The sequence below is a fragment of the Chamaea fasciata genome, unplaced genomic scaffold (genome assembly GCF_029207755.1).
Source record: "Chamaea fasciata isolate MVZ Bird 193981 ecotype frontalis unplaced genomic scaffold, bChaFas1.0.hap1 SCAF_7, whole genome shotgun sequence".
Taxonomy (NCBI): Eukaryota; Metazoa; Chordata; class Aves; order Passeriformes; family Sylviidae; genus Chamaea; species Chamaea fasciata.
In genome coordinates this window covers 15,020,416-15,044,850 of record NW_027094092.1, presented here as the reverse complement: position 1 = coordinate 15,044,850, position 24,435 = coordinate 15,020,416, and the positions used below count along the sequence as shown (strand labels likewise).

At 48.1% G+C, this 24,435-nt stretch overlaps 1 protein-coding gene across 1 annotated transcript in view; it reads left to right on the top strand.

Annotated features, from left to right (window-relative positions):
• SLC22A18 (solute carrier family 22 member 18) overlaps positions 1 to 22,980 on the top strand; it is a 61,501-nt gene extending 38,521 nt beyond the window's left edge. Inside the window, exons 7-10 of the mRNA XM_066187686.1 lie at positions 4,761 to 4,861; positions 13,715 to 13,816; positions 17,587 to 17,707; positions 22,708 to 22,980. Coding sequence (XP_066043783.1) covers positions 4,761 to 4,861; positions 13,715 to 13,816; positions 17,587 to 17,707; positions 22,708 to 22,895 — 512 coding nt within the window. The 3' untranslated portion in view covers positions 22,896 to 22,980. The remainder of the gene's footprint in view (positions 1 to 4,760; positions 4,862 to 13,714; positions 13,817 to 17,586; positions 17,708 to 22,707) is intronic.
• The last annotated feature ends 1,455 nt before the right edge of the window (positions 22,981 to 24,435 follow it).

Sequence of the window (24,435 nt, the reverse complement as noted above, 5' to 3'; positions counted from 1 at the left end):
GAGGCCCTTCCTGATTTTACTTAGTGATTTTAAGGTGTATGTGTATCCTAACCTTTTTCCCAACAATTAAAAATTATTGATGTATGAGAGGCTCAGACTTTACACAGGGGACCCACAGCATGTTTCTTCCCCTGCACATTGATGGGGGTAGTTGTTCTCCTCTTCCTTACATATTCTGCTGGGGGAGTTTCATGTCATGGTAGGAACTCATTGATACCTCAGACCTTTCCCAAACCCACCTGTTTACCTGCTTCCTCTGAGTCAGTTGCTGTCCTGGCATGGTTCATATCTCCCTTTTTGCCAGATTATGTATCCCTGGCCACAATTTAATAATCTTCAGTTTTGCCTATCCTCTAACTTCTTTCCCCATACACTCAACCAGAGACAGGATTGCATGTCATCCTCATCAGTGGTGTGTAAGGACAGGGTGATGTTCTCTGCCCTTCCACACACAAAGCCTTCATGGCTCTTTTCCCACTCAGCCCAAAAAGTTCAGTTTCTCTTGATGATAATTTCAAGAACTGAGTTTTGTGCACATCATAACATGTGTGTCTCATGCATCTGAACAAACTAAGGCACTTCCCTTCCAAACAGGGATCATAAGAGGGGACGTAAGGCACCCTAGCTTTTAGACACTGCATTTTTTCCAATTTATTTTTGTCTGGAGAAGCCCCTGAAGTTTAAAGAACATGAAGCATGATTTAACAATATAATGCTAATTTGTAAACTGTAAATTCAGTTTACAAATGAAAGTAAAATTGGCTGTGGAGTGTGGCAGAATTGGAAGGGGATTGCTTTCCTGGGCTTGGTCAGGCTCATCTGTTATTCCTGGAGTTGTAGAATAACATGCAGGGAAGTAAAACATTTCTGATTTTTTCTGCCACTAGTTGTGTGTAGCTGGCAATGGTTGAGGTCAGTAATGCCAGTTTGTCCTACCTCTGCCACTGGAGACAGGATACAGTCTCAAACCACTGCTGGCTTGACCAAACAGTGCAATCTGTTTGGTTCTTAAGATAATAAACTTCTAAAACTGTACTCTAAAAAGTGTATAAAATGACAACATTTCACAGAATGAGACAAATGTTTTATGAGGGGAGCTGATTCTGGCTCATTTCTCATCTTTAAGTAGCATTCATTTCTCTGTTAAAAATGCCTGAGAATGCATCCATATGAGTTCTGCACATTAATTTCCTGTGTTTTCTCTTTTGTTCAAAGGCCAGGCAAAATGCACTTTGCTTTAGACATTCCTGCCAAAATGCAAATTCTGCCTGTTACAGAATCCATTCTTCTTTGCCCGTGGAAAGCAAAAATCCTCACTGAACCGAAATAAACGTCTCCTGCCCAAAACTGCAAGGCAATCTCTGGGCAAACAGGATGGAGACAGTGAAGCTGGGACTTAAGGCAGGCTAATAGTCTGTCGCTGAATACCTGGGAGTATTTCTGTAAGGGCAGGAGAAAGTTCACAGGAGGCATTCCTGCTGTAGCACTCACACTACAGTGAGGAGCGATTAAATTCCTAGTGACTTCTCTTTGCAGATCTCTCTTCACTTCAGGTCACTGACCAAACTGATGGCAGCTGAAAGAGGGTCTGGCCATGGCTAATTCTCTGCAGCTCACAGCTGGAGGCTCAGCTCCTCCTGAGCTCATTTACCTTTCATCTCCAGGCTGCAACTGTATAATTAATTAGATTGCCCAAATTACAGACCGTTCTCTATTTACTTTGTAAACAAGTTTGTGATATACAGCAAAGAAAATCTTTTGTTCGTTATGGATCTCATTGTTGTCTAAAATTAGCTTGTTTGAGACCGAAAGAACCTCCCCGGGAGGGCTGCAGGGCTGGGAACCTCCTCCCTGTGTTGCATAAAAGCAGAGACGTGGGCTCTGCCTCCTGCAGGAAAGGAGCTGCCAGGGATTGGACAGGCAGCAGACAGCTCCAGCACAGCCAAGTTACCTTCTCAGCTGACCTGGGAAAAGAGAGCCTCACTGCACTGTGGTAGATAAGAGACAGAAAGAAAAATAAGAGGATAAAAATATCAAATGTAACTCTCATTGACAAGAAATCACCAGGGCCTTGCAAACACTGATAAATAGCTGCTTGTATGAATCTTTGGCTGCCTAATCCCTTTGGAAAATCTAGTTTCAGCATGATTGCTTTAGCACCTGTATCCTGTTTTTTAAAGGATTTTCTTTCACATGTGAAGCAGCGTTTTGCAGTGAGCCTTAGGGCTCTGCATCCCATCGCGTTTCCAGTCCAGCGTAGGAGGGCTGTGATGAGCTCCTAGAGGCTGTGCTTGCCTCCTCACACCACCACAGGCTGCTTTCAGACATGTCACTTTTTTTTTTTTTCCCAATAGGGTTTGCACTCCTGATTTTCCTTGGAGCTTTTTGTCATCGTTACTGCATCGCACAAATCATTTCCCTGCTTTCTGCTCCATAGCCCTTGTAACTCATCCCACTGATGCCAGGTTTTCTAAGGAGTTCACCCTTTTCTTAGACATCCTCAAAAAAGGCGATGTTTCTGAGGGTATTTTATGCCATTTTCCACTTTTTTCATATTGAGCCTGTCAGCGTGGACTGAGGCTTATCATTATTTATGTGGCTCTACTCAGCTGACCTGCAGCCTACCCAGCTGGGAACCTGCTGAGGTCTTTCCATGCTCCAGTGAGCATAACATGTTTTTTTAGTTCAATCTGAGCCTCGCCTTGTGAGCTTCATCAAGAAATGTGTGATTACCAGTGGGTGAGACCACCTTAGTTGCTGAAAGAAGAGGGGCAAGGGGGTCTCCCTCCCCCAGGTAGCTTTAAGGGACCATGCAGGCACAGGGGTGACACTCATCTGAAAACAAGACCTTTACATCTCCAGGGGAGCCAGGCAGGGTATAATTCTAATTAAGGAGCACAGCCTGTTCCCCTGCTCCGAAAGAAAGCAGCTTGTTTGGAGGAGAAAGATCCAAATCTGTCTTAACTTGATGAGGGACTTCAAAGGGGAGAGGAGCTGTAGAAGCTGGAGGGAAGTACCAGGAAGAGGCATCAGGCATGTAGGAAGGCCGAGCCCCTCCTGGGTGGTACCTGCAGTGGGGTGCGGGATGAAGGGCGAGCGCCTGCTTCAATCTAATCTTCCTACAAGTGAAACCAAGTGTGGTTTTTCTTTCATTTTGTCACGTGTGCCTTTTATAAACATGTGCAACTCTGTTGCCTGATTTGGGTGTTGTGAGTAAATACTGGTATTTGCATGTTACCTTAAGCTGGCTTGAGCTGAGAGTGATTTCAAAGTAACTGGGTAACAATGGGGTGCTCTCCATGGAGGGGTGTGGTGAAGCCATAGATCTTCATGAGCCCCAGCTCCCAGGCACCTTCTCCACAGAGCTGGAGAGTAGAAGAGCAGGGTGCCCTTCCTGCCCTCCATCCCTCTCTCCCAATGCCATGGAGCCAGCTGGAGTGCAGCTACTCCTGTTGAGGGGGAGGATGTGTCTCCGGTGGGGTTGAGGAAGGCTTTCTGGCATGGGAGGGCGGTACTCCCTCCAGGCAAAGGCTTGGGGTGCCTGCAGGGAGGTCCTTGTTGCTGCAGGTGCCGCACTGGTAGTGCTGGCGTTGGGCTGCTGCATGCAGTGGAGTTGTTCTTGTTCCTTAAGAAGCCAGTCCTCCACAGTGGACCACCAGCAATCTGGAATTGCCCTCTTCATGCTTCCAGGAAAAGCTGGCAAATCCTCCCCATGCCATGTCACTTTGCCAGGCCACCAGCTGTCTTCTCAGTCCTCACACATTGCCTCCTGGATTCTATTTTTTTTTCCGGAAGGAGAGGAACACAGCTCCCTTTTTACCCAGTCCTTGTAACTCAGAGGATCTCACACGGAAAGGCAGAACTGCTAAAAGCCATCTGGTCTCTTCTCTCCCAGAAGGATCAGTGATCTCTGACAGGCACATTGTGGGGTTTCTCACATGCAGAGAGCCCCAATTTCCCACTGTCTTGCTCCATCTCAGGTGCACAAGACACTAGGGGAAGCAGCAGACTCTTACCCCACACCACACTTGAAGTGCAGTGTTTTGACATAGTATTTTTAATTTGATGGCTCTCTCTGTAGGATGGGAGCATGTGCAAGCACGCCTGTGTTTGTGTTTGGCAGTGGGGGAAACACACACTATTGTATTTTCATTTGAGATTGAGTGGACATTCTCTGTTATGCTTTCCAGAAATCACCTCAATTGAAAAGCAGATGTGGTCTGTGCTCTTTCTGTCCATACTTTCCTGACTGCTTGTGTTGACATGGCTATCAGTCCACACAAGAGATTTTTCACATGCCCCACATCGTTGCTGAGGTGTGCAGTGAAACCACTGCATCTTGACTGATGTCACTGGGCTGTTCCCCACAGTGAATATCTGAAGTCAGGCAAAAGGGGTGAGGAATCCAATCAGATTATTTTTATGGTTACAGTCTTGTCTGAACAAATGTTTTCTTGCTGTCTTAATGGTTAGCCTGGCTTCAGTGATACAAATATTTACCAGTTTATAATTAACAGCTGAAACTGCAGCCTACATAGTCACATTATTTAAAGATGAAAGTAAGGGGGATAAAAAGGTTAACATTTAAAGATTAAATTACTACAATGAGTTTGAGTAGGATTCTGCTCATGTTTATACCCAGTGCTGGCAAACCCAGGGAGAGCTACTGACTTGGACTGGTGGTGACTGGGAGCAGGGTTTGGGCTATTATATGCAGTGCAAGTGTATTGATGTATTCTTTGCATTAACCCTCCCTCCAGGTTTGTTCATGATTATGTTTTCCATCATCTCTATGGACTTCTTTGGCTTGGAAGCAGTGGAGTCTGGATATCTGATGTCATATATTGGTGTCCTTCAAATGGTAAGTGAAGTGCAAGTCCCCCTCTCAGACAGATGAGCTTGCCATACTGCTACCTAATTCACTACCTTCTGGACACATGCTCTTCCAAATCTAGGTGCATTATTGACAGGCAAATCCTAGCTCTGCCATACAGCATTTAGCTTCAAAAAGAGAAGTGACTCCAAATTTATTCTGTTCCTTGGAATGGCAAGAAATTGGAGCAAGGAATGTCCTGAAAGCTTTCTTCCCCTTGTCCCTCTTTGTGGATCTTTAAGCTCTAGAGCTACAATTTTCTTGGGCTGATATGTCCTGGGTTTTGTAACAAAACTTACATTGAAGCTAAAGTGCCTTGGCTGAGGTTTTTCCTGGTGCAGATTATTTGATTTACGTTTATGTAGAAGCACCCTGTACACTCAGGAAAACAGACAATCTTACTGGTGTTTTCACTGAAGATCCCTTCAGTGTAGAAGAACTTGTTTCTGCTGCATGGAAACAAGGATAGCAAGCTTGTGATTCCCAAAAAAGAAAACAAAACAAAAAACAAACAAACAAACAAAACAAACACACACACACAAAAAAAACAACCAAAGCACAGAAAGGTGGGTGATGGAACATGGTTAGGAGACTACCAAAATCGGTAAAAGGGAAAAGTCAGCTGAATTAGGCATTAACAGGGTCAAAAATGTGCAGTGTTGTGTTATAGCAGAGTGTTCCTTTTGGAGGAAGAGGCTTAATGATTTTGCAGAAAGAGCAGCAGATGGTTATTACCAAGCCCCAAGGTAGGAATGCAAGTTGAGCGATATCCTGAAGGAGAGTGGTCTTGTTACTAAATCCTCTTCATTTCCTGGCCATTGCCACAGAGTTCCTGTGGAATCTGGAGGAGCTTCTCATTTGGGGAATGGCAGCTTAAGTTGCTTCCTTTGTGATTTGGATTTGGCATGGTGTTGCCAGTCACTTGGGCTCTGGCCTGGTCTCACCAAATCTGGGCATCTCGGCAGAGCAGCTGGCAGGCATGGCTGTATGTCAGCATCTGGATTCTGCAGAGTAAACTGCCTGGAGCTGAGGAGATGGTGCCTTTGTCATGCCCCTCCTGTGAGGCTGGCTTTGGACTAGTTGTTTCTCGGTCCTGTGAACATCTCCCAACCAGCTGATTGCAGCCCCATCCAGCTTCTTTGGAAAGAGGACCAGTTTGCTGGTCCACAGAATGGGAACAGCGTGAAAAGTGGGGTGATCAGCAGCTGCTTTCCAAATCAAGCTTTGACTCAAACTCCATTGCTTTCAGAGGTTTTCCCTATCCTAGCCTTGTATGCTGCCTCCTAGGCCAGGATCTGCAGACATCACTCAGGGTTTAGAGGAGCCAAGTGACTGTCCCATATCTTCTTCCCCATTTGAATGCAGAAGGACTCCCCACATCTGGGCTTTTAACTTTAGACACAGCACTTAAATCCCTGTGACATACACAGAAATAAAATCTGGAGTTGCAGCATGGCTGTGGTGTGCCTGTTTAGAGTTGGGTAACGTGGGCAGCAATAGCTCTTATAAGGAGTGGTTTTGTGTTGCTAGATGGAGCTTGGACACTGCTGTTAGGTCCAGGATATCTGTCTTGAGGACACTACTGTTATGTCTGGAATATCTGCCTGCCTTCACTGCCATTGTTCCCCAGGTTAGTTTGGTTGAAACTGCTGTAGATAAGGTTACCTCCTCTGCCATGCTGGGGCACCCCACACAGAGACACAGCCCTGGAAGATATGGGAATTACAGCATCCACTCTGCTTCCTAATGGATGATCAGATGCCTGTGCTAACCAGGGGCCTGACCTTCCCAGATTCACAGAGTTTCATCCCACAGAGGCCAATCATTCGTATTGCCACAATCCAACCCAGCAGGGCCCTGCAGGCTCAGGTGCAGCATGTGCTTTGCTGGGAAGCCTTTGCCTTGGGACATTTGACACAGAAACTGGTTTTTATCAGCCAGGCAGTTTTCTTTCATACATCCTTGCAGTTTCTATCCATATTGCTAAGCCTATTCTACAGTGCATGGCTCTGGACATCAGAAATATAGGAGTGAATTGGTCATAGGGTACAAACTTTTCTTCATGTTGGTGCATTGAGGTTCACTGTCAGAACACCAAAACGGAAAGAGGAAAAAACATTCTATTTTTAAAAAAATCCCAGGACACCTGATTCTTGGTGACAGCAAAGTCATCTCCCCCGAGAGCTTGCAAAAGGCTGCTTTTTGCTTTGTCACTTCTTCTTTCCACTTTATCAGTGGCAGTTCCAAACTCTGCTCTGGTTTATGCAGGACAAGATCCTCAACGGGACCAAATTAAACTCTCCCTCCCTGGCTTTTAGATTATTTTAAGAGATTAGAATTCATGTATTTACTTTCAGGCATCTGTCTAGAACCACCCAAAGATATCTCCTGCAGATGGTGTCTGGGTTAATGTTTTATGGCTGCTTTCTGTTTGAGTTGCTCTAGTAGGCAGGGAATAACAGTGTGCTGGCTCTGTCCTGCTGAGCCCCAGAGCTGCTTTTGTTGCCTAAGCTGGCATTTCAGATGCATTTGTTTCTGCTGTACAGTGAATTGATATTGCTGAGATACAAATGCAGATTAAGGTGCAAGAGAATTCCACCAATCTGGATAGGTGAACGATGATTAATATCTGCTGACTGGCTTCCCCACTTCACTGAGTAAATGATAGCTTTATTCATAAGGAACATAATGAAATTTTCAGTGAGTTTAATCAGCCAGATACTCAGCTTTGATTTTTTTTTTATTCTTTAGTTTGCCCTTCTGTAAATCATTGTGAGAGGATTTTCCTATCCTCTTGGACTTGCCCTGAGCCCTCCTGTTAGAGGAAACCTGTCTCCCATGTTTGCATCTCCTCTTGGACTTGAAAAAGATAGTGTTTAGGGACTTCTATAGCTGGAAGGGGACATCAAAGAAATTAAGGGGGGAAAAATTTCTTTGTGCTATTGTCGTTTCTATTTTTTTTAATTAAATATTCTCAGAACTTACATATTCCTCTTACAGAAGGCAATGTTGCAGCTCCCTTTCCCAGCCCGATCAGCAATCCCAGGATGACTCAAATAGTGATGGTGTCTTCCTGCCTTCCTCTCCCACCCCAAGGATATTATGCTCCAATTGCTTAATCTAGTTTTTCAGCTTCCCAACCTCATTTGACCTGCTGTGGTGAGAAGTGGCCAAGGCACTGTAAGAATCTGTTTCTCCTCATTCCTCTCATTCAAGCCAACTGCAGAAGTACCTAGAGAGGAGATTTCGAGAGACTTTGAGTCAGTCCACCTAATTTTAAGTAGGCAACTCAAGTTCTTTGTCATTGCTATCTGAAACAGCCCTTTGCATGGGGAATCAGCACAGAAACACAGACCCTGCAGGAGGTGAGGTGTTTGCCCTCTTTGCAGTTGGAGGATGTTAGCTTAGACACACCACTAATTCAGGCATCACCTGAGGGATCCCATCCAGAGCTCCTCAGTCTCACTTCAGCCTGTGGTGATCATCACCTAACAGCAGGAAAAGTGTGGGGCAGGTGAAAGTGCAGTGAGGGTGGGAAGGGGGCTCGTGTCTGGGTCAGGACACAGCCAGGCAAGGTCAGAAAAGAGGCTGTGGGAAGGCAGTGAGACAGCATTGAGAGAATGAACTGTCCGATGAGGACACAGAGTTGTAGCGTAGAAAATGAAATATGACCGAGGCTGGAACGGACGGAGAAATGAAAGTAGCACGCGGGGGTAATTCAAGCAACCCAGGTCTCTGCAGTGGTTCGTGAAGCACCCTGAAAGTGTGGGGCTGTCTGATGAGCTGGGGCTGTGCCAGGTGAAGAGAAGTCATGTGGGAGATAACAAAATGAGGAGAGGAAGGCAGACAGCAGGAGAGCTGCCTCTGCACCAGGCAGCTGCACTGCAGACATTCCCTTGCTCATGATGTGCGTGAAGCATCTTTATCTGATCACTGATCACTCCAGGCAAGAGTTATGAGAGCCCATCAGGGACACAAACCCTCTGTCCTCCAGGGCTGGGCTCCCAGAGTCCTCTCATCTGAGAAGCCATGTGAATGAAATTTCCCTCGGAGTCAATGCCTGGCAGTGTGAAATGCCATTCAATCTCCCTCTAGAGAATATTAATTTCATAATGGTTTAAAATAATTCAATTTTGAGTAATGGGCTGAAATGAACCTAGACTCTTTATTTATTTATTTTAATTTTTTTTTCTTTCTTTCTTTTTCTTTTTTTTTTTCTTTTTTTTTTTTTCCTGGAGTTTGCAAGTGTGATAGCATGGAGACCTTCCAGGTGTAGTATGTGGCTTGGAAAATGCAGCTGGAGGATTAGGCAAGTGAAATATCTGGAGTCCCTGGTTGATATCTCAAGTCACATCTGATGCTTAGATTTCAAACCACAGGAGGGGGTGGGGGAAACTTTCCTTTAAGAACTTTTTCTCAAAAAAAAAAAAAAAAAAAAAAAAAAAAAAAAAAAAAAACCAAAGCAAAATGCACCAAACAAAACTCTGGGTGGGACAAAGGGGTAGATATTTATAACCCTGAGGATCAAGAAATCATAAGACATCTGTTCTATTTACTGCGTTTAAATTTGTATTGTTATACAAACTCCACCTCTAGCTGTGCAGCTTCTGGAGGGACAAGTTGGTACGGAGTGATCCTGAAAAGATGAGAGAGATTCCTGGAGGAGAGATTTACATTGTGTATCATCTTATCACCAGTCTGTCCCTCTCGCTTTTTTTTTTTTTTTTTTTTTTTTTCTCCCCTGCACAGCAAAAGAGATGATTAAAGAGCCGGGGATTTAATTACAGCCAGGTATGCCTAGGGGGAAAACCCACTTTGTGAAAGGACCTTGCAACAACAAACAGAAAGTTCTCCAGTTTCCTCGCTTTGAAGGATTTATATCTGTGGAGAGGGGTGGGCTGGAGGGGGAAAGAAAGCGATTAGGCTGGAGTTTGCAAAACACACCATCCTCTTCCCCCTGTTGGGCAAAGTGCTGCCTTCAGCAGTTTGGTCCTCACCGTCAGCCCTCCCTCCAGTCCCACCGTCCTCCCGCTCCTCCCACAAGACCTGAACTACTCAAGCCATTTCAGGCATCGCTGTGTCAGTAAAACAGCTCCCTTCCCCCCCAGCCGGGGCTGTGCACCACGTTCAGCCTGTGCAGAAAAGCCCCGGCATCGGTTTGTGCTGACCCCCGTGTCTGCCCCAGCGGCTCCCTCCCCAGGCGCACAGGCTCCCCGCCTGGGAACTGCCAGCCGGCACAATTTCAAAGGCGAGATACGGGTGCAGGGCGTGGGAGGCGGCTTCTGATGTGAATCATGCTATCTGTGCTAGCGATGGGGCCCTGCATCTTCTCTGCGAGGCTGTACCAGCTTATCAGGCCTGCTGTGTCTGCCTCTCCGACCTTCTCACAGCTCTTCATTTCCAAGCTGTCCGGTGAAAGGGAACTTTTCTTTTGTTGCTGGGCTCTGTCTGATAGGTGCTGATGGAAGAATCTTTAGCAACAGTCCCATGAGCGCAGGGGACCAGCTGAGCACCTGCATGACTCCTCTGACCTCCACAGGTGAGGTCAGCTCCTTGCAGGTGCCAGTCAGCTCAGCAGCAGCTCCGTGCAGCAGGGCTGGTGCTTCAGAAGTCTTCCAAAAACTGACACCTTGGACTTTCAAATAATTTCCATCCTGCAAGGGGTCCCTGCAATTTGTTAGAGGTTAACAGTCAAATTGGCCTTTCTGAGCAAACGGGAGCAGCTGTTTTCCCAGAAACCAAATGCAGTGAGAGAGGCAAGAGAATATTGTTCCATGTGATTTGCTGGACTACTGTAACAAGTCCCCAGCTTGGTGAATCCAGAAAATGATGAACAGAGATTTGGCTGTTCTTATGCATTTATTGGGAGACTTATTTGCCTTTAAAGAAGGAGAGGGGGGAGGAAAAAAAGATGAGATGGTTTTTCCTGTGACATATGTACACAGCCACAGGCAGTGCCTGTTATTTCACTTGCAAACAATTTCCTCTCTCTTTTGTTTATTGATGGCAGAAGGCATTCCATCCAGGTACACTGGCTCTTCCCCGACTTCAAAGGAGGTCAGGTTACAAAGGCAAGCACCATCCAGGCAAAATATAATGCAGGAGAGCAAGGCCCATCTCAGTCGATCTTCAAGGGGAGTTCATGTGCAAGGAAACAGTCCAGAACACACCAGTAAGAATAAAAAATAAGGATACACTCCCATTTATCAGCTACCAAAGCTTGTCCATGGCCAAGTCACTTGGCATATCCCCGCTACCTCCTGGTAAACAGGCAGCACATGTCCAAAATCTGACATGGGAGAGTGCACATGAACCACCTTTCGCCTTCCCAGATGTGCCTGCAGAGGCAGGTGCTCATGCCAGCCCAGGAGCTCTGCACTAAGGGAAAATTGCAGACTGGAAGTAATGGGTTTTCAGGTCTAAATTCAGACTGGAAAGTGAGGTCAGAGTTACTGGTGACTGGAAACATTATCCAGCACCTAAATCAAGGCTCTGTGTCCAAAATCAGGATGATTTGATGATCCCAGGCCTTTCCTGCCTGGGACTAATGGCTGGATCAGCAGTGCCCATGCTGGGGAGCAAGGCAGGCAGCCCAGATAGCCCATGGGGGACTGCCATCTGTGCAACCTAAGGATTTCTGCCCAGCCCCAAGGGGAAAGCAGGTGACTTGGGCTCATTCTTGCCCTTGGAAAAAGTCCCCTTGCCAAGCTGGTTGATTCAGCAGTGATGTTTTACCTTGTGCTTGTATTGCCACAGCCTAACTGGTGGGAAAACCCACGGGGAATGCCAGCATTGGCATGAGGACCATCCCTCTGCTCTGCTGACTCTGAGGACAGCTCATTCTGCACATCTCCAGGTCCTGCCTGCTCAGAGCCTGTCTCTGCTGCACTGGTGCTTGTTGCCTTCATGCAGGGTGCAGTGATGGCAATGTTTTTGGGAACGCCACTCCCATGGCCATCAGACCAGGGATGTTGCTGATGATATACCGTAATGACTCAAGGAAGGGCAGGGACTGGGCTGTGCCTGTACGGTGAATCCCAATAAAATATGCCATTCAAGTCTGGGCAAATTGGGAAATGTTTCCTTTCCTCCAATGGCTCAGCAGAGCCGAACTGGGGTTTGGGTGATGCCACCCTTGAGTCAGTCCATGCCCTGTGACATGGCTCAGCCCTCATCCCATATGACTCAGCACAGCCCCAGCTGTAGGAGGGACTGGGAAGTTGCAAAAAGTTAATGAGGATTCTCCCTTTTTGGAGTGCTCAGCTTAATGGAGCGTCACTCAGTGGCTTCCCCACCCACCCCTGGAGTAGGAGCTGCTGGGACTGGTATCAGCCTCCTCTCATGGCAGGGCTTTTGGTCAGGATGACTCAGGTCACTCTAGGCATTGTCCAAGCCTCGTGCCACAGCAGGTCCACTAGTGTCCCGGAGGCCTTGACAGGTGACATGAGCTGGGAAGGACACGCAGAGCCTGTGCCAGTGTCACGCGGCAGCTGGGCACACGTGAGCCACGCTCTCAAGCCCTGGCCAAAGGCAGGGACAATGACAAAAAGGAGGCAGGAGCAAGAATGTCTTCTTGGTGTCATGTGCCCTCATGTCAAAAATCCTTTGTGCTCTGAAGCAAAGTGAAGGGTTGAATTTTGATTGTTTTCCATTCAGTTGTATGCTGTTGGATGTATATTAATTTTGTAGCTATTGTTCTTTATGTCAAGTTCATTTTCGCTCTATTGCTATTTGCTTTTTTTATTTTCCCAGAGTGGTGATTATAGATTAACATTTCCTTTCTGTTTAATAACTTATTTTCTCATTTATTTTGCACTCATTTCCTTTCAGCCGACTTTAGGTTTCTGCCTCAGGACTAACACAACAAGGCTGAGTGTAGCGTAGTGTCATTCCTGGTTCAAGCAGTTTTCTCCAGGATGGACTGCCCCAGAAACAAAGCCCACCAAAGACACCAAACAAAGCATTTTGAACTAGAGCTCTTCTTTCAAGTCAGAGGGGTTTTAATTGGGATGAAACAAACCCTTTCAAGGCAGGGAAAACACAGTAGTTTCCTATCTGTCTCTTACCTGAATTGCAGTCGGTCAGACTTTTTTACCGTGATCTCTTCCAGCCTCTCTACTCTTGTGTCCACTTGGGCCAGGATCAACTGTAATATGGGAGATGCTGAACAGATAAATAAAAGATGGAATCCTTGCTCTGAAAAGTGCTGGCAAAGGCACATATCTTCTGAGATTTTAATATTTTGCTCTTCCTTCCCTCCCTGCCTCCCCAGTTTTTGTTTAAAATCTGTAGAACCAGTTCTCCATCCTTTACATCTGCGTGTCCTGCTGAGACTGGATATTAGCATCTCCGTCATACTTGTTTCCTGCCTAAAAATTATGAACCACCCAATTTGTATATTTATAGTTTAAAATAATGGCAAGAGAAGGTACAGACATTTTCCTGCTCTGCTTACAAGTGTACAGTTTTTCTTTGGGGAGGACTTGCCAAGAATGAAGACCGTACTATTAACTGTATTTCACAAACACACCACAAGTTGTTTCTGCAAGCGTTTTTAGAAAGTTTCAGTCACTGCTGCTGAGTAGGCAGTGATGGTAAACTCAGGCATACACCCTGAGTAAAACTCCCAGCTGATGGGATGGATCTCTCCCTAGAAGGCAAAACACTTGAAATAATGGATCACGCCTTCCAGTCATTTACTGTGGCAGTGAGGTTCTTTTTAGTCAAAGAATCCCCAATGGAAGAACCTGTTTGCTTGAAGAAAGTAGCAATTCTCTTTTGAGTTTGTTTAAATTATTATATTATATGAGGCTTAATGGTGATTATGTGTTTCTTTGCCAGGTTGTCCAGGGTTTGGTGGTTGGGAAACTCTCTAAACACTGCACAGAGATGACCCTGCTCAGACTCAGCGTCTTCGTCTTTGCCGGCGTGGGCCTAGGCATGGTAAGGCGGGTGGGAAATCACCCACAGTGTCTTAAATAACGTCACAGGCAGTGACACAAGGTCTGTTACACCTGGCGGTGAGCTCTGCCCCTGGAAATGCCACCTCTGGCTCTCTCGGGTGGTCTTCAGGGCAGGGAAAACCAGCTCTCCTGGGCCTCTGCGCAAACAGAGCCGCGCTCAACGTCAGCATTGCGCCAAACCATGATAAAGAGCCGTGTGAGTAATAGTTATGGGGATTAAAAAATATATTAATCTTGAACAGAAACTCGCTAAGTCCCTCCTGAGTCACCGGATTTGCACAGAAATCCTGGCCTGGTCTTGTCAGCGACTGCACTTCCTGGACTACCCAGAAAGCAAATGAAGATTACGGTGGGGAAAAATCATTGCAGTTGTATATTGCAGTGAGAGAGCAGAGGTTGTGCACTCTCCTTCTGGGGCTTCATTTTTGTCTAATCCCCCAACATGAAAGTATTGGGGGAAGGAGGTAATTTTGTTCCAGCAAGGCAGTAATTTTGTTCCTCCATTTTGGGATAAGTGGTGTTAGCTGTTGCTGGTTGTGTCCGCATGGGCGACGGTTGATGCCAATGTCAAACAGTAATTGGAAAACTGAGTGGATGTAGGTAGCTCTGCTGGGAACTGTGTTTGCTCAGATGAGCCATGTTCAGGGCACTGACAGCTCTGCCCAGGCCATGGGGATGGAGGAAAGGTGCTCACAGTCCCTGTCAGTGCAGTGGACCCAAAGGACAATTGGGCTGCATCAGCCTTTCAACATTCCCTGCAGGATTTGGCCTTGAGCCTTGCTGCCAGGACGCTGGTGCTCCCACTGCTGCAGGGAGGATGAGTGCCATTCACACAACCATACCGCAGCCGTGGGGAGGTCAGGGCCATGTCCTGGGGGGTGCAGAGGTTTGTGGTTCCCAGCTACATGGATGAGACGAGGCACCTACACACACCTTAGCTAATCTGAGGCTAAATCATGTCTGAGATGAGGCTGCGAAGGGAGGATGGGTGCAGACCAAGGGCTGGCTGTGCAGATGGAGCGTGGTTCCTCCCCCTGGGCTTTTTGAGGCTCCTGGGGATTCTGTCAGGTGTAGAATGCTTGGGAAGGCTCTCTTCCAACTGGTGTAATGCTCTTTTGGCTGAAATCAATATGCCCCCTTAACATGGGACATCTGCACAGAGCTTGATTCTCCTGAGCATGGCCTGGGAAGGACTTTGAAAGTCCCACCACTGTTTTTTGTTCATGGGTGGGAGCAGTTAGGTGGGACCAAGGTGGACCTGGCCCGTCTGGAGAGATGAGCATCCCCAGCCAGGCGCAGGGCAGGTGCTGCTGGGACTGAATCCCTGTGCTGAATCCTGGTCCCATGGGAGTCATGCAGAGCAGCAACGTGAATTATATGGCTTTTGTGCACTGAGGTGTCACTGACCTCCAGGGAAGGCTGGAGGCAGGTGGAGCTGGCAGAGAAAGCCGCAATGGCAGTGTAGGGGCGCACGGGGCAGCACAGATGTCCCAGTGGAGGAAGGCTCACATTGGCTGCACAGGGAGGAGAGGCAGGAGCCAGGAAAGGAAATCATCTTAAAGCTGGTAATTATGCCAAGCCCAGAGGGCTGTGGACATCCTGACAGCACGGGCCTGGGGACAAGGGTCAGCAGTGACTTCCCATGAGAACTATTCATAGGCAAATGCAGCTGCGATCCTCTTTGCCGGGACGCCTTGTTACAAAGCGCTCTGTCCAAGTGACTGCCAAGAAAACATCCGCTTTGCAGTGGCTTTCTGTCTCGGTGGGGAGGAGTGCTGTCACAGCAGCAGCCCCAAATGCAGAAGTTATTGGGTGAAGCTTTTAATCCTTCACAGCTGCTGATAGAGGAGCATCCCACCTGCTGTGCCCTTGCAGCATGTGGCCTCCAAACGCAGCAGTTCCCCTCCCCGAAGGATGGAAGTAAGGAGAAAGACTAGCTGTTAATAAAAGACACTCCAGAACACATCCTGATATCACAGGGAGGGGAGGTGGGCTGAAGCCTCTCTGGAAGGCTGGCACAAGCTGCAGCTGGGAACAGGCTGCAGGATGTTCCCAGCAACAGGCAGCTGGAGAAGGGAAGGGGTGGGCTGGGAGCTCGGCAATAACACCTGGATAAGGAGAGGATAACCAGTGTCTGATCCGCAGATGTGAGCTGGGAGAGTGTGGGCAGGGCTGTAGGAGGGCTTGGCAGTTGTGATGGGGAAGTTTTTCCCTTTGTCTGAAGGCATGGCTGTGCTTCATCCTGCCTCACTGCCTGCATTTCCCAGTCCCAGGCATTTGTTTTTTGAGTTGTCTGCTAAGACTCCTGATTCTGCCTCTCACCTAAAAAATGCTTTCAGATCTGTTCACCTCAGAAAAACCACTCACCACCCAGCAGCTGAGGAGTAACAAGGATTGGGCTCTGCCGGGCTCGGTTCTTCCTCAGCCCCAGGGAAATGAGGAGCCATTTCCCCTGGTTTTATAAGAGACACAGATATGCCTCTGCTCTTTTCTGCTCACATGCTCCAGCCCATGCGGGAGGCTGTACAAAGCGGAAGGGATTAAAACTGATTTTTTCTATGAGCTCTGCAATGTTGTCCTGCAATGACATTTGCCCTAGCAAGGAATTACTCGACTGCCTTTTGTTTATGTACCAAATACCTGTTCCTCTGTCTTTGTTCTCTGATTCCTTAATCAGAAGCACCTAGATCTTAACCAAAATGTAGGCAAAGAGCCCCTTTGAGGAGAAAAACCTGGCTGTGTGTGACTCTGGAGGGGAACTAGGAATAAACCTCAACATTTCCAAGTCATTAGTGAGCAATGTCTCTGGGCTCCTCCATCTTCTGTAGCCGAGAGGCAGGGACCAGATCTTAGGACAGAGAACTCCAGAGAATGAAACTTCTGGCTAAACCAGTGACAGAAATATTCTCCAGCCACAATAACACACCTTGAGACATGGGTTAGAGCAGGAGACTTGGAATAAAGGGGGAATTTCCTTTCCATGCCCCAGAGAAATCCATTCATTTGACCAGCAGGGCTTGTGAATGAGCTGGGAGCTGCTCCAGCCCTACAGCTTAGGGAGCCTCACCGCTTTTGTTTCAGCATTAAACAGCTGGAGGGATGTCTCCACTAAGAATATGTGCAATAACAAAATCATTACTCTCCCTAATTATGCTCGCTAATGTGCACTCATGGCCAGAAAACCTATTCCAGATTATTGAATTCGGTGAATTTATTAGCAGGGAAGCAGCAGAACAGGATTAGGAATCCCAAAGGTACGGTGTTACATAATGCACCGTGCTCATTTATTTTGACAGGCTCGGTTTAGTTTTAATTATTTATGATAATGAACCAAAAAGCCTTCTCTAGGCTGTTTTGTATAAGTAATGGAAGCTTCCTGAAGTACACCACATACATCTGCTCTTCAACATTTCCTCGGGAGTTGGGCAGAACACAGAAGACAGGGGGAAGGGTGCAGGGACATCGCTAATTCCCAGATGCTAAAAATACCCACAGCAGTGCCGGGGAAACGTGCCGCCAGATTGTAGGGTATCGTTTGTTCTGCATGCTTGGAATATTCACTGCAGACAAATGGCAGGCTGTGAAAGACCCCACAATGGCCAAAGTCGCACCACCATGTACCATTTGTGGCTCCCACCATTTCCCTAAGCCATGGGTTTGACTCGTGATTTTCTTCCAGATTGTTTCTTGCCACAAAGTCACCGTTTGTGCTCTCTAATGATGTGTGGTCTGTCGTGTCCTGTCCCTTAGGCCCTGATGAAGACGGTGTGGCACTACTGCATCATTGCGGTGCCACTGGTGTTTGCCTTCAGCATGCTGGCCACCATCACCGACAGCATCCTCACCAAGGCTGTGCCCTCCTCCGACACTGGTAAGACTCAGCAGAGAAGGTTAGACTGGTATTTTCTCAGTTTTGAGTCCATTGGGCACTTCCCAGCTCCCACCACAGTTATGGAGCACTGAGGCATCAGGAGCACTGGGTGAACACCTGGATCTGGCTGGGCACACGATGGGTGCTGGCAGGGCAGGTGAATGGGGCTGGTGGGGCTAATACAGCATGGACTTGAACAACCTTGAGCAAGCATCCCACAACCCAGTGATCCCAGTCCTGTGCTGCCTGCTGGCATCCATAGTGATGGGCACAGAAAGGGAAAGCTTTCACAAACTCTTTTCCATGGGAAGCCGAGGTAGGTTAAAAAAAAACCCAAAAAACACTGCTCTTCCACTGTGACAGTGTCAGAGAGGGCTGCTTGTTCGCACCGCTTAACTTAAGGTATCTCAGGAGGGGATTCTGGATTACTCTTTGCAAACATGCTTTGCCTGATGCAATAATTGCCCCTTCTCTGTTTTGGCCTTGTTTCAGTCAGAGTTCCTGTACTTCTCTGTGCAAGACAGCAGTGGTAGACACTTAAATCTTTATACCTGGGGCTTTAATTCTGTTGCAGAAGGAAATATGCCTACATTACTGTCATGGGAGCCTGGCTGAGTTTGTGTGGGGATGGAGCTGGCTTAACCCGGTTTGATGTCTTTTGCTCAAGCCCTTCCAGGGTTTGCTCCCAGAGCAGGTACCCAGGAGTGTCTCTGCTTTAGCTGAGGCTTTCTGGGATGCCAGTCTGCACCCTTCACCTTCCCCAGCAGCTGTCTGAGCAGATACCTCTGCGCAGACCCTACCAAGAACGGGAGCTGTAGTTTGCACAGCCCATTAGTGAAGTTTATACAGCACTTTTGAGATGCTTCTGGGTGATGTGCTTTTGTGAAAATCACTTCAGTAGTTTATTTGTAGAGCTGACCCACTACATCTCCTACAAATGCTGGGAGCCTATGATTTTCAGGCGGGATATTTCCACCTGTGAGGACCATTTATCCCCAGACTTCCCCTCCCTGGGAAGAGTCTCAGCCCCTCTGCTCAGCCAGGAAGAAAATTTGCTGCTTCATGACTTGGAGCGATGTTCATGTGAAGGAGCGCCAGGGGGAAGGGCACGAAGCGGCTTTGGGACATACAACCAAGCTGGAATTCATCCAGGCTCTTCTCAAAGGGGTTTTGTGAAGAAAACCAGAGCAGCGCTTAGCTTTTGGAGCCCTGAGGCAAACTTTGGTCAGAGAGGAAAATGGGTTTAGTTGCCTCACCCTGCTCCCTGCTTGCACATGTTGTTAGGCCAGCCTGTGCCTTGGTGGAATGGATGGTCTCCCCATGGTGGAGCAGGACTGCAGGGCAGGATGGAGGCAGGCTGCAGAGCGGTGCAGATACTAGGGAGCAGGTTGCAGGTCATCGGGGGATGCCATGGGCTACTGAGGGCTTTCCCCTGCCTGTCCATCCTGAGCTGATGTCATGCCAAGTGCTAATACAAATGCAGAGTTACAGCTGGCTCAAAACTGGGCATGCCACAGAGGGACGCTCTGGCACAGAGTGTTCTGGCACTGGGGGAAAACCTTGTGTCTGCCACTCCTTCCTGGCCCTCACCTTTCGAACTGTGCTTTTTTTTCCTCGCAACATTTCTGGGGGAAGAGGTACTAATGGTCCTGCACTTGTTTTGGATGTAGCGGGCAGGGGCCGGGGCGAAGGCAGGAATGCCTGACACAGCAGAGCCGGCAGGCTGCCTTTCCACAGCAGCTGCAGCAGTGACGGCGTGGGTGTCTCGCCGAGAAATGCAGCCATTAAAATGCCTGCCATCCATCCCTGGCCGTGGGTGGCACCCCGCAAAGGCTGCTCCACCCATACAGCAGCCTAGAGGCTGCGCCTTCCTCTGTGAACCCCAGGCCAGCTCCGCAAAGAGAGGTTTTTTGGTGGCACATTAGAATCCCTGACTAGGAGCATGGAAATCTGGTTTGCTGTCACTGCGTTGAAAACTTCAGCACTTACTTGCAACAATTTTTATCTAACGCAAGGAAATCGCACATTGAGTATTTGCCTTTGGAAGCATCACTTTTGAGCCTTGTTGCTCTCTTTTCCGGATGTTTTTGGTCAGCTTCCAGCCTGTAGAACCCATGGTGGTTTTTCTTTGGGTCAGGAAAAGGCTTCCTGAAGGAGCTGGAGTCTGGGCTGAGCTCAGGTGTCCATCTCAGCACGGGGCTGGGATGGATGGGGCGTTGCAGGAGTGTAGCCTGTCCGCCCTGGCTACACACTGACTCACCCATCCTTGCATTTTAAATAGGGATCTCAGAAAGAGAGCAGTGGGAGGAGGCACGGCACCATCCCTTGCACCCATCAGCCTGCTTTAGATCCGATCCCAAGGTCACTTCCTTCCAAGGCTGATGAGTTTGGCTTTTGAGTTTGAGTTTTTGCTCGCTGTCAAAGCTCAGGCTTTGCGCTGAAGCAAAGGTAGCAGAAATGATTTAATTAGTTTCCCTTTGACTTTTTTTTTTTCCCCTTCATCTTCAAAGGCAGGAAGAGAAAATTCAGCCCCACACGCACGTGCTGCTCAGCTGGATGCATGAGCTGGTGGGAGGGCAGCCCTGAGCCCAGGGGGATTTGCATTCACACAAGCACTCCTTGTCAACCCTAGTCCTTCCCCAAGAATGGAGGTCTTGTTCCTGCGCAGATCCCCCCCCCGTTCCTGAGGGAGGGAGGCAGGAAGCCCAGTAGAGCCTCTGTGCGTAACGGGCCCATGTGTCCTGATTTTATTTGTGCATCAGAACCTGGGGAGGAGAGTTTGCAGCCAGGCAGGGCTCAGGGCATTGAATCCCCCAGCTTTGCTTGAGCTTTGCGGGTTCAAAGGCAGCCGCTGGCGACAGTGACCTAATGGTTAAACCCGATTGCCCCATGGGTGTGTGGCTGATCTGGGCCAGCCCCATCATCTGAGCGAGGCAACAGGATGTGAGTTGGAAAGGAGTCGCCCGTCTTGGACAGCCGCCAGCACCCAGCCCTGAAACCTGCGGGAGCAGAGGAGATCTGGGATGGGAGGGGAGGATGGGCTCCCAGCCGGCACAGGTCATGCCAGGTATGGGAAAAAGGAACGGAGAAAAGCTGGAGAGGGAGAAAAAAGAGCAGGGAAGGTGCAGAAGGTGGGATAGCTATGACGAAGGAGGTGAGCGTGTGCATTCACAGAGCTGCGCGAAGCAATGCAGGAAATTTTCTGCTGATGCGCTGACTTGTCCCAGTTAAAGGTCTTGCCTTAAATGAGATCTGTCACATGTGCAGCTTTGCCACAGAGCTATGGCCACGCTGCAGAGCGGAGATTTACAGTGTCCCAAAGCCTGAGGGCGTCTGACATGAGGGATCTAATTTAAGCCCATTAAACAGAAATTATCTTTCTCAGCAACACGTTGGAGAAGTGCACAGGGAGAGCCCGGCCTTTTAAGACAATGGATTTCTGCTCCAGAAAAAAAAAAAAAAAAAAAAAAAAAAAAAAAAAAAAAAAAAGGAAAGGGGAAAAAAAGTGCCTCCTCAATCATAAGAGCCAGTTTGGCAATTGCACGTAGTAATTAGTTTAATTCAAATACCTGGAGGGGAAAAAATAATTGCAAAACCTGCCCAGAGAGTTTGGTGGTTGTGGGATGGTTCCCATTGGCAAAGGGTCAAGGCAAGGTCCCACCCATCGCCTTTGTGTTCCCATGTGTGGGAGGAGCACTCGGCAGCGCTTCCCGGGAGATTTCCCTCTCCGCATGGTTACACCCTTGGCTTGGGCTCATTGCACAAGTATTTTAAGCACGCTGATAAAAGCCGGGCAGTCGCTGCCCGGCATTACACGAACACCTGGCTGCCTCTTCTCTCTGGGAGCTGGGGATCATCTCCCCGTGGCTGCCCACGTTAAATATCATGCTCTTACTCCACTTCTAACATATAGGACAGCATTCTCCTCATCCTTCCCGGGTGTGTGCTGACAACACCTCAGCATGTGTCTTAATGGAAAACTGATAGTAAAAAAATAATTGCAAAGATCATTTCAGAGCTGGGCACCAGTTTATTGAATATGATGTCAGCTTGCTGTTCCTCCCAGAGTTGGGAGCTAATGATTTGCCAGCTGGTTAGGTATTTTCTGCTCCTCTGAACATGACAGCTGTCCTAAACAAAGACTGCAGGACAAAAGAGCATGACTTGGGGTGTGTGGGACAGGGGATGTCCTGGCCATCCATCTGCACGTGGAAAAAACCTCGCCTTTGCCAAACTGGAGGTGCTTCCCCATCCGCTGGGTTCCTGTTAAGGATGCAAATGTGAGGGCTGCTGAAGGGGGAACCGGCCCAGCCGGGCGGAGGGCTCGCATATCCATCCAAATGGAAATACCCGCTCTTTCTGCAAAGGGGGTTGGGGGAGTATCTCAAGGGGGTTCTGTCTTCTTTATCTGTGGTTTTATTTATTTATTCTTAAAGACCTCGTTAGGTCTACCCCTCTCACTCCTGCTAGAGAGCTGTTTCTCTGTTTCAGACTAGAGAATAAATGGCAGTAGTATCTTGGGTGGAGCAGCGCCTGCTCAGGTAAATTAGGAGATTGGAAGAATCTGTGTGATTTGCTAGGAAGGCTCAAACATAACCGTAGAAATTACCTCTCCATCCCTAATCCCATGCAGTAGTTACCAGCCCTGCCAGGTGTGATATTCAGCAGCACCTTCTGGTGCCAAAGGCATCCCTGGACCCGGTGATGGCAGCGGTGAGCACCCACCTTGCCTTTTGGGCAGTGCTGTGATTGCCCAGACCACTCAGGGAAGAGCTGAGCTGGCTCATGGTGGTGGAAACTGGTCCCCCTGCTTGCAGGAGTCCCTAACCAGAAAAAAATCCTAATTGGACCACTATAAATTAATGCAAGAAATTATTTGAAGCGATTTGCTACTACTGCAGGGGAGCAGCATCAGGGATGAAGGGGATCTTGTGTGCTCTTCTCTGCTTTTCCATGCTGGGACTTGCTCTCACCCTGTGTGTCTCTGCCATCTCTCCTAGGTGCCATGCTTGGGATTTGCGCCTCAGTGCAGCCCTTGACCCGGACGGTGGGTCCAACCATCGGTGGAGTTTTATATAAACAATTTGGAGTCTCCTCCTTCGGTTATTTACAGCTAATGGTCAATTTAGGTTTGTTTGTTTACCTCTGGAAGAATAAAATCCCACTGGGAGAGATGAAAAGCCAATAAAACAGTCACAAGAAAGTAACGCCCTTATTTTTTTTCCATAGAAATAAATTCTTGAGTTTTATTTTTGATTCCATAAACCTAGAATAAAAGAATTCTAACAATCCTTCCGTTTTGTCAACATTTGTATCTAGAGTAAGGGACAGATCAGTTTGCAAAGGTCTTGGAGCCACGCTGAAGCAACTGGGGGCCATGGGACCTCTGGAGCTATCGGGTTCCTCTCATTTCCCCCCGACAGCAGTGGCTCTCTTGGCAGGCAACAGCCCCCAACCCTCAGCTGTTGTCAGGCAGCATTCCTGCCTGGATTCACTGAAACTGAAGGGATTAGGAGCCAGTGCCTTTGATCTGGTTCGGCCTTTTGTTTCAGTGCCCTGAAATGGTACCAAGAAAATGGGGGGTAAAACACATCTGCTTTTGAGTGTTGTTTTGCTGCATTAAATACCTCTCCAGCATTCTTGGCTTAGAGGGAGCACTGAGGCCAAAGGCTTTCAAATGCTGTGGCCAGAGGTTTGCGACATCTACAGCTCAGTCATGTGCAGCCCTGCCTCTGCACAAGCTGCCACCGACGAGCAAGGAAGATGCAAAGCCCTGTTGTACCACGCTGCAGTGCCAGAGCCTCCCCGCCGCTTCCAGAATCTGGGCCAGACCTCCTTCCAGGTTTTCCCCCCCGCCCCGTACTGAGCCTCTCTTGCTCTTACTACAGGCTTATGTAATTATATATTTTGCAACTTCCTCTAGTACAAAGTCTCCTGCAAGAATTGCTGATATTGGGAAGGGGAAATTACCTGCTGGAAATGACCAACTTCGGAGCAAGTACTTTGCGTGCTACGCTCACGGTCCTGACTGCCAGAGTTGGGTCATGTGCTGCAGCATTGCTCTTGAGGAAGCCCAGGTTAGTGAGGATTGAGCCCCATAAAAGAAAACTTCCGCACTTTTATCCAAAAAGTCAGCTGATTTTTTCTCCGAGCTTCTTGGTCTGGGTGCTATAGGAAAAGAGCCTGCCTCCATTCCTTCAGTTATCCTGGAGAAATTTAACTCTGTCTAGAGAATGCAGAGGTGAAGCAAGAGAGGAGAGCAAGTTCAGCTTGCTTTGCTACAAAGCTGAGGAATCCATGGAGCGTTGGCGCTCTTATTCCAAAACCAAGAATCCAGTTTTGTGCCTTAGCACGGCACCAAGGGGGCTAGGGGAGGACGCAGGGCATTCACAAAGAGCAGCGTTTTCCCGTGGCAGGGAGCTCCTGCGCCTTCTGCAGCTGCCCTTACCCGATTTTATGGGAAAGAGCTTCTAGAGGAGCACCTCTGCAAGCTGTGGTAGGCTTTTCTGTCTCCACCACTGACCAGAACTGAACCTCAACACACTTCCCCTCCCTGGTTGGGAGACAAGGTCAAACACAAACGGGTTATCTGGGCTTTCTCCACCTCCCACTGCCCAGTCCAGAGCACCAAAAAGCCAAGCCTTACCCACTCTTTTTAAGCCACTTCACCACTGCCATATCCACAGATATGCCTCAACAAAAGTTAATGCAGCCCAGAGTACAGTAAT